At 37.8% G+C, this 10,481-nt stretch overlaps 1 protein-coding gene across 1 annotated transcript in view; it reads right to left on the bottom strand.

Moving 5' to 3' along the window:
* Positions 1-414: 414 nt before the first annotated feature.
* The window catches only part of SLC44A1 (solute carrier family 44 (choline transporter), member 1), a gene marked incomplete at its 5' end in the record, with an annotated part of 46,206 nt that continues 36,139 nt past the window's right edge, over positions 415-10,481 (bottom strand). Inside the window, 6 exons of the mRNA XM_010022224.1 lie at positions 415-1,147; positions 3,320-3,400; positions 4,999-5,235; positions 6,595-6,732; positions 7,776-7,859; positions 8,321-8,477. Coding sequence (XP_010020526.1) covers positions 1,124-1,147; positions 3,320-3,400; positions 4,999-5,235; positions 6,595-6,732; positions 7,776-7,859; positions 8,321-8,477 — 721 coding nt within the window. The remainder of the gene's footprint in view (positions 1,148-3,319; positions 3,401-4,998; positions 5,236-6,594; positions 6,733-7,775; positions 7,860-8,320; positions 8,478-10,481) is intronic.

Here is a 10,481-nt window from a genome sequence, read left to right as displayed (position 1 = left end):
AAATATACGTATCTAATAATAATAAAAAAGCATGTTCTCTTGTTACTATTTGATAACTTTAGATAACTATCCTGGCAGTTACACTTCCAAAGAAATGTTTCTCTGCCCTTTCCTGTTTTAGCCACCCGCTACAGTACATACAAATATGGATGAAATGACAGGTAAGGAACGGTACCTTCCTCCTCCCAGAGCTCTCCAGCATTAAATGAAATGAAGCATACAGTACTTTTTTGTACAGGTGTACAGTCCATTTCTCTTTCCATCCTTAGCATCTTTATCTCTAGTCATGAATTAATCATGAGTATGACTAAGACTGAGCTTTAACAATGTTATTTCAGTTGTTTCATATGGAGAATCCATACCCTTCAAAGGAGCACTGCTGAAGTGTGAAGGAGGCAAGTGAACTCAAGGAGAGGATAGAGAGCAATGGGTATGAGGGGTAAGTAGGGTAAACCAGGAAGTTAATTGCATATAAAAATTATCTGTCCCCATTTTGTAGTTTCTGTTTAATAGGAGATGCAAGGGCTCCCACACACCTGAATACCTGAGGAGTTGGTTATCGTGATATCTGATACTGACAAAACGAAAGCATGCCCAGCCAGGGCTGAAACGTAAAATGAGTGCCTACAAACCTGTTCAAACTGAATGAACTCTCACTGAAACCACGTTCTGAAAAACTAAATTTGAGACTTTTCTTGATTTGAAGGTTTTCCTTACATGTAACTGTCCTGAATTTAATGCAAATTTAAACAAACTAAGCAAGTAAAACTCTCAGCACATTAGCAGTGTCATGGGAAATCTGTCTCTACACCAGTCATCATTTCAGATTATCTTTACAATGATACCTCCTCCAGATTGTAAAATATCAGGCAGATAAGAATCAACATTTCCATGACCACAACGAATAATTTAAAAAATGGAACAATGATAAAGCTGCTTGTAAAAGCCACCCGTATGAAAAGAGTACATGTTTCACAAAAATAATTGTTAAAAAAAGTATTAAATCCCTGTTCCTTTTCTCTGATTTTGGCTGTTTATTTATATATATATATATATATGCATGTATATATGTATATATATACTGTTTTGGAATGTCAATGGGTTCCAATATGGCTGGCTAGTTTCAAGATGAACTTGCTCCAGAGGCCTAGAAAACAAAGTCATACAGTACAGTCTTAGACAAATGCCAAAGGACAAGGAGAAACTGAGTCAAAGGAGTCACTGGAAACCACAAAGAAAGAAATGTGAAAAGTTGTTTTTTTCTTGTGCCTTGATACAAGAACAGAAGGTCCTAGCATTTAGGGCATTTCAGTTTTAGAACTAATTGTCATGTCTAAGAAATATCTGCATTTCAAGGAGACCGAAGTAAAACAGAAAAGACTATTTCTAAAAAAAAAGAAGGAAAAAAAAGACAAAAAATTAATCTAATTTTCAGATACCAAATTTTGGGACTATAGGCACTAGTAGTACAGAACAGACTTATGAGTGACCCTATTCCAGATGTCACCAAGGCCTTTAGCAATCACTTGGGGAAAGGTAGCGGAAATTTCATGGAGGTAACTGCTGTGTCCTGTCCTTGTCAGAAAGTGAGATCCTAGTATTCCAGAAACTGATCAACTGGAGCTGAATGCCCGAAAATGGAAGACCATTTGAGAGAACACGGCGCTATCAGTTCCAAACAAGACAATCACATGAGCAGCAAAACTGGGAGTAATTCAGCAGGTGACACTCAGAGTGAGCCCCAAGGGCTCAGCACCTTCGCCAGCAGTCCTAGGCAGACTTTGAGACAGTGCCAGGCTTAAGCACCTAGACTCATATGCATAACAGAACAAGACTATTTTTGACTTGCAAGTACTTGGTTTGCCCTTTTACAAAGAGGGGCACAGTGAATAGGCTTTAACATCCAAGCTTTAGGCAGTCAAGTAAAAAAGCATAACTAGCAGTTTGTGCTAGCACTGATGATGGAAAACCACTTAAGGTAAATCAGTTGTTTGAATTAGAGCTTAACATAAAATTTCAGACTGAGATATTTTCTGCATATGACTAGAGTGTTTGCACACCCAATTCTCAATAATTTTAACGGTGTCTTTACATCTACAGCATTTAGATCACTCTGAAAATCCCAACATTAGTGTCTGTTTGAACAGCTAGAATTGCTCCCAGAATAAAACAGTAAATGAGCATAGAATTAGTTTCTTTAGATGTATAAACACAGCAGCAATTAGGCATAAGCAAATCTAGAAATTGGTATAATGAAACAGCAAAACACGCAAAGCTACACATCTATCCACTTTACACCAGGAACCCATTCCAGCTTGGTCAAAAAGTGCTCATGCAACATGGCTTCACATACACCATTGAAAAAAAAATTCTACTGTTAGCATACACTTATTTAGATTCCATTAGGTTAAAAAATTGTCCCATGGTAAGGAACTCAGTCAGGTCCCAAATACTCTAAGAAAGTAATGATGGAAGAAAATCTTATTTCACAAAGTCATATTGCACGATGACAAGTCATACCTTGCCCAGCCTGGCTCTCCATCATATGTTCTCACTTCTCCACCTTCCAAACTCATCCTCCTATCTGTTATCTGTACCATGTATAGCTGTTCCTTATTCCAGGCTACTCAGACATGCAATGCCTTCCTAACAGGCACACCATAAGTAAAACAGGCTGCAGAAGCATAAATGATGCATTGTTCACTGTCTGTGTATCTGACAGTGTGAGATGGAAAGAGCACACAAGAGACAAGCAACGTAAGTAGTTGGCAATAAAAACAAACAACTGGGAGAAATGTCATTTGAGCAGGTTGAAAGGAATCACTGTATCCAATTCCATGGCACTGTACAAAATAATTTAGTGAGAGTTTTAAATGCCTGGTCCTACTTCGCAACAATGGATGTGCTCAGTAGTATTCTTCAGGCTTTTATGGTGTACATAAGATGAGCAAAAATTGTTCAGCTCATGGCTGAAAAGATGATTAAATTCAGAACATCCCAATGAATTCCAGAGCCACCTTATTTTGAGAATATTTAGCAATTGGGACTGTCTGCGCATACCACAGAGCATGTGCTACTAATGCATTTGTTTCAGATGACACAGTTCCTTTCATCTTACTTTTACAGGAGATGGTCTCAGCTGTGACAAAAACTCTGCCATCCAGGTGATAGGCAAGCTCACAAACAGAAAAAGCAGAACATCTTGAGTGATACAGAGAACAAAAACTTCTCCTGAAGAAGTGCAGTCAGTAAAGACAAAGAGGGAGAAGAAGTAAAAGTGAAACTCTTGGAGGATCGCCACCTCCTCATCTGCACCTACCATTGGTTTTAGCTCTCTGCCCTCAGCTCCACCTCCCCGACCAGCTTCTTTCATAGATTTCCTACTATTCTCCACAAACTCCTGAAAAACAGTAATGAAGTGAAAAGAGCTTTCTTAGAGAAGATTCCGAACATCAGATCTCAAGACAAAACGTCAAGATGTAACTGCTCAAAATGTCAACACAACTTGTTCTTCCCATTTCTCTTGTTCAGACACGCCCACAAAATATCAAAAAAGCCTGCCAAATAACCACAAAGGTCTCCCTCATTTAATTCTGGAAGCCAGAGAGGTATATCCCTTGTGTGCTATTATAACTTTCACATTTACCATACAACGCTCTTCTTTATGGGGCAGGAAGATAAACGGCGGTTGTCACCAAAATACCCACAAAAAACCCAAAAAGAACACAACAAAAGTACACCAAAAAAAAAAGAAAATCCCACAGAAAACCCCAAAGATCCCAGCTATTACATCCCATCCTGTTAACTGTTAGAACTCCATTAAGCAGAGGCGCTTGGAGATAGTTACTTGCAAAGTCTTGCTGATTTCCCCAACTTCCCTCAATTCAAACTCTTTTCAATTTTTCACTGGATCAAAATCTCCTATTCATGAAGATTAGCAAAGATGATAATTCAATTTTAAGTAGTATTTTTTCTCTTAAAGGCAAGCATTCTGTAGCAAATTTCAGCAAACGTTAGCTGCTGGTGTTTCGTGATATCAACTGCTGACTAAAGAAACACACAATGCTTTTCTAAGTTATCTATGTGTTGTCTTCCAGGACAGCATGCTGCATTTAGCCTTATTCTGTGATAAAAAGCAACTCATCAGCTACTATATACACTAGATTCTGCAGTGTTTTACCAAAAATTTAACGTTAAATTCTTGGCATGGTTTTCTAACAAGTAATCAGAATAAGATATTATGCCTAGAATTCATGAGAATCTTCCTCTGGCCAACACATGGGGGTACATTTTACAGTGACATATTCTATGGTTGACACAAAATACTGTCAGGAAAACAACCCACACAACAACAAACTGAAAGGCTCGAGAGGTAGAATTTTTACATCTTGGTGTCTAGCTAGAATGAACACAGAGTAAGATGGAACAAACGAATAAGAACTGAATTGTGCAAAGGGCCTTGATGTAGCATCTAGGCTCCAGGACAGAACATAAAACCTGTTGTTTCTCTGCATGACAGAGAGTCAAATTCTGATTGCTGTCTATCTGAAGAAGAAAAACTCCAGTGTGGTCACTATCCATGCATAGGGTAAAATACTCTGATATTTTTTCTCTTTCACATCCCAAGAGAGGTCCTTCTTAGGAAAGCATAAAACCCAAGCCTTTTCCACTTGTTTTGCTTCTTTTCATTCTGCACTGTATCATTTTACAAGAAATCATACTCAAGAGTGAGATTCTGTAAGATGACTACTCATCTAGCAGCCAGCAAATAGAAGCCAATACCAGTGATGCCAAGGGAAGGAAGCATCATTACTTACCTGAGGCTCATCAGATCACACTGCTTGCTGATCAAGCCATAAACAGCCAAGACAGCTAAGCAACCAGATTAAAAAAAACCCAAAACCTACACATTAAAGTCAGCTAGTGAGTTACTTCCCTGTCAAAATATCTGTTTTATGGAACCATATCTATAGACTTAGAGAGCAAGACAAAACTTACCATAAGAACTTTATCCATGTAGAATTCCCTCCCAGGGCTCCCATCATTGTATTTTGTATCGATGGCAAAACATAAGAAAAGGACATCAACAACCATTTCATAAATGGAAAGGAAGCAGTGAGCAACCAGGAATGCAAAGAGGCAGACAATGATGAGTGGCAGCACCCAGCTGGTGTAATCTCGTTGATAATTCAGCAACATGATCCCGGCCAAACCTGTGCTGCAGACAATCAGGACCTGAAAAAGAAAATAGCAGACAAACCTAATGGCAGAAGACTTTTGATATTTTTAGTTTGGTCTGATGTGGTTTGGGTTTTTTTAAATCTGTGTGGTTATTGCTCTGCAAAGGGCTAGAGGCTGCAGATGTCAGTGGTAGTTCATCTTTACCTCCTTGATTCTCCACACCCCTGAACGTAAAGGACATTTTATCCATTGGTCCAGCATGTGCACATCAGAATAGTTTCAAACACATCCTTCAACACAAACGGTATTTTTCAGAGAAAATTACATTTATATACTGCTGTCACAGTTCTAGTCTTATAGAATATTCCTGTAGAAAAGAACTTTATACAGTCAATTAAAAAAACTCCAGAACCTGATGCTACCAATCAGCTAATGTGCAATCATTGGGTTTTCTGTGTGGGGACAGGGGAGGGAAGGAGGTCTTAGGAGGGTGGTATGTTTTTCATTTTGTTGATGGAAACAACTTCCAAGTTTGATTTTCTCTGTCTCATCTGCATACAGGAGAAAGTAGACCAGAACTCACGTGAGGCACTTCATGTAACTGTCTCTACAGAACTATACTGTGTAAGACCCTAACAGGTATTTCACTGGGTACCAGTTTGGTCTTTGGGAATAATAAAAGAACTAATACAATTGTTGTGGTTTCTCGACATTTTGAACATTTCAGAACCTGATATTATGAATTGTAAAATGGGTCAGTTTTACTGTATTATGAAAATATCAGGTTGAACTGGTAGAGGACACAGGCTCTCAGCCTAGCAGTGTTTTAGCTGATACTATTTTTTACATGCTGCACTGTTCATTTTAACATTTCTGTCACCTGTGCATTTCTCTAACAATTTGAAAGACATCTTTTCAGGGAGATGTTTTTTAACACCTTTCAGACCCCTCCATAAAACCATGTTATGCAATTTCATTACCTCCCAAGCACATATGCCTTTGTTACGTGTTTATTTCTTCTCACATCTTATTGCCTTAATTACTAGATTAAAAGACCAGACCACTGTACTCTGACTTAAAAAAGTAGAGGAACGTAATAAGGAAGACAGCTGAGTCCAACCAGTGTCCAAATGCTTAGGCATTTAAGTTGATTGGTATTAATTGTTTTAGTAAATGATGACACAACATCCTTCAAGGGATAGGAATAATTTGCTGGATTAAGTTCCATAAAGTATATCTCAAAAAATGTGATTGACCACAGCAATTATTCTAGTCTCCTTTTAATTCTCCAAGTAGAGTGCATGCTAAGAAATGGGAATTTTAATGCATGTTGTATTTGGGGTGCAAGCCGTTGCTAAGGAAAGCTGGCTAATATTTAGGTCTGTAACAACTGTATACAGCGTACATACATACCTTTCCTAGAAACAGCATAAAATCCCCAACTGTGTTTATGGCAGCCACTCGCAAAGCATTTTCCACCAGAATAACAAAGGCATCTTTTGCTGAGGTGCAGAAGTTGGTGCTGTTGATAGCTGTGGCGGTATATGCGTTCTGGGAAAAGGAGATTGAAGATTGACTCATGGAATGATCAGATACTTCAGACACGAGAGTGGAGGGGGAAGATACAGCTTCTGAATAAGTCACGTAAGTCATATGATGCTAATGAACAAAGATTCCCTTGAGAGTTGTTGAACCAAACAGTGTGTACCAGATGACAGAAGACTATACGAGGTAGAGAATTACTATTCTTCTCCTCCCTTGCTCATCATTTATGCATTAACAAGTTTATTCCAAAAAACTAATTAAATAGAATTTGCAATTTCTCTGCAGGAGGAGGTGAGCAGTGGCATAACTACAGCAATTAAGTAGTTAGAAAAATATTCTGGAAATACAAGAGTTTGGGAGTCACACAAGTCCACCAAGATATTTTCTAGATACTTCACTTGACTGCATTCAAGGTTAGCCAGGACAATTTTCAAAGATTACACTGGGGTTTTTTAAATACCTTCTTCTGATTTTATTTTTTATATTTCCACAAGCAAAAAAGTGAACAGTGGAAAAAGATATTAGAGATATTTTTAGATATACTTAACAGAGGTGGAACCACAGGCCAGTAAAACCTCTTTTACAGAGAAGTCTGACCAGCCAGTGTGTTGCAATTTGTGACTCTTTTTCCACTTTGTAAATTATAATGACAATTTGATGTTACGTACAGTTTTTCAATTCTGTGAGCCTTAAATATTACACCTAGAAAAGCTTCCCTCCCTTTCACAGCAAACGTGTTTTGAAACTCACATGTAGTTTGACAGGGATGACGTAAGGGGGAGCATCTCCAACCACTAAACAAATTGTTATAAAGTTGAGATACCATATTCGCACAGATGAATACTGTCTGGTTTTGACCTTGCAATGTAAACAGAGACTAATGTAGTGATTTGCTGTTTTATTTCAGTAATGGAGACAAGACTGAATTACCACAATTCAAGTTCAGTTCCAAAGTACGGTACATTATATCTTAGCCTCAAAACAGCATTCTGGGAATATACCTTTATATTAGCAGCCCTTAGATAAACTTTGAATATTAAAAAGCTTACCTGATTTAAGTAGGTCAGGCACTTTTCTAGACACCAAAGGCAGCAGATGCAGGCTTTAAGCATACAGCGAGCACAAGCGTTTTCCTAGGAAGCACAGAATATGGGAAAACAAAGATAAAGAGGAAACACAAAAGATCTTAAGCAAACTATAATCCTTTTTGTGTTTCAGTAACTGACACTCAGCTTGGCAATTTAAGCAGTCCCTCTCAGTACCACAGTCCTTTAAAGACCAGATATTCATAGAATCATAGAATAGTTTGGGTTGGAAGGGACCTTAAAAGCTCATCTAGTTCCAACCCCTCTGTCACGGGCCAGGTTGCTCAAAGCCCTGTCCAGCCTGGCCTTCGACACCGTCAGGGATGGGGCAGCCGTAGCCTCTCTGGGCAGCCTGTGCCAGTGCCTCACCACCACGGTAGTGAAAAATTTCTTACTTGTATCTAATCTGTATCAAAAGAAGGCTTCCATCTTCCCACACAGATTAAATAAATGTGCAAAGCACATCAGGCCTTGACTTTCAGTAAGAAAATGTAATCTATTTCTCTTACTTTTCCTTTGAGTTGTGTATGAATATACATAAGGATCATTCGTGGTATCTTCACTAGTGTGATTATGAAAGACCCCTTTGCTACTGTTCCTAGGTGGTAACAAACAAGGCGATTAATAGATGCCAGAATAGGAGTAAATGGCAGATTCCTTTTCTCCCTGTTGAGAAAAGAATAAAGTAGAATGATCAGCATGTCATCATCTTGATCAGTTACATCATCTAGAAGTAACATCATTTACAAGGGCTACAAACTCTCAATAAATAACATGTAAAATGAATGGGTTGTCCTTATATTAGGTTTCAGGATATACTGTTCACTCCACACTGTCAGTCTGTGTAAGTCACAGTTTTGGCTCTAATGCAGTAATAGGAATAGGAAAAGGAATCAGTATGCCTTAAAGGCAGGCTTCCTGGCAGTTGGCTGCATTACCACTACGGCCAACTACCAGTTCCTATAAGGCTACATTTCATGGTATGCAATTCAAATCCTTCCAAAACCAGTGAGAAACAATGCTAATATTTTTTTTCAGTGGGACTACTGATAAACTTGTCTTCTCCTTCTGTTCTGTTGGAGATCTCTGTGGAGACTTTGGAGAGGATATTACTATTTTTATTTATTGGGTAAATCCTTCTCTCTGATGTTTTGCATTTCTGATTTAGCTGTTATATCCTGAAGAAGCCAAGTATTAAGCCTTAAAACAGGCTGTTTGATTGCAATGTGGCTAGAATATTTTTAAGCTGTCAGATGAATACTCACTTTCAGAGTTTTGAAGCAATTCCCTCTTAAAGTTTTTATTTGTATTTCCTGCCAAGGAAGCCACTTCCATTTCTCTCAAAGAGTTCTATTCAACATTTAAAGAATGGCTCTTCTTTATTAGAAATACAAACATAATAACCACCATATTAAAGGAACAAGTGCTAACTTTCCTGTATTTTCTTCCAATTAACTTTTAAAGCTCAGGTGGGAGAAGCCAAATTCTATTCCCCCTTGGGCAAAACTACATAAATGGTCTGAGCCTTACACCCGCACAACCCAACTACTTCCTCCTTTTGAGGCAAATATAACTGAGGGAAGAGCCTGTAATGCTGAACATCCTGACTTTTGTTATTGTCTGAGTTGAGAGGGATCATCCAGCTAAGGTGAATGAACAGACGACGTGTGAATTTTGTATCACATTTTTGTGAATTAATATCACATTTTATATGTGAATGACACATATAAAACGTTTCTCCATGGATAGCTTCATCTCATTTGCTGTGGAAAGGTGCTAATACGCAAAATAATGGGGAGGTCCAAATTAATGCCCTTTCTTTTCTTACTGAGTCGCTTTTCATATTAGCATTATGTCTTAAAAAGCACCAAAGGATAACAGTAGGGAGAAATGGGTATTTACTAACTTAAAATAAAATTCCTGTTATGGAATGACACGGTACAGTTAAAAGAAAAAGAATTCACCCTCAAGTGACAGAAAATACATGAACTTACCGAAGAAGTGTATACATTGCTAAGCGATCTATTTCAATATGAAGTTATCCTTCCTTTTCTGTGTTTTCCTAGTTCTTTACTCAACCTAGTTTAATTATTCATGAGATTACATCCCTGTAACATGTTGTAATAACTTCACAGATGTATTTCATTGGTATACTGGAGGACTTCATCATTAATAAAATAACAGAATTTCTGTCAGCACAAAAAATTAATTCCTTGCCTTTGATATTGTTGTGAAGACTAGGGCAGATGAGGAATCAAATGTAATTCATATAACAGCCACAATTAAAAAGACAAACCAATTAAACATTTGTGATCTGACTCATGCATTTGAAAAATATCTGCATGCATTATTTAAAACCACTTAAAAGCAAATGTCAAGAATAAGAGTGCGGTTGCTGGATATCATTAGAAATTTTTACATACAATATTCTTCATATGAAGAGCTAAAAACATATACAAAAACCCACTAGCTAAACTACATGTGTATTTGGGATACTAATTCATTTTTCTTGGGGATAACACCTTAGTTTTCCTTAAGTAAACCACCATTGCTAAACATTTCGTCAACATCCTCTACTCATGCTGCTCTTTATCCAGAGGATTTGTACTTATACTGTTTGGAAAACACTTTGAGAATATCCAAAATAAAATGACTTATCTAGTTCCTGAA

This window comes from Nestor notabilis, unplaced genomic scaffold (genome assembly GCF_000696875.1).
Source record: "Nestor notabilis isolate BGI_N333 unplaced genomic scaffold, ASM69687v1 scaffold5729, whole genome shotgun sequence".
Lineage (NCBI taxonomy): Eukaryota > Metazoa > Chordata > Aves > Psittaciformes > Psittacidae > Nestor > Nestor notabilis.
Note: the sequence above shows the minus strand (reverse complement) of the source record. Positions and strands in the feature narration are given on the sequence as shown.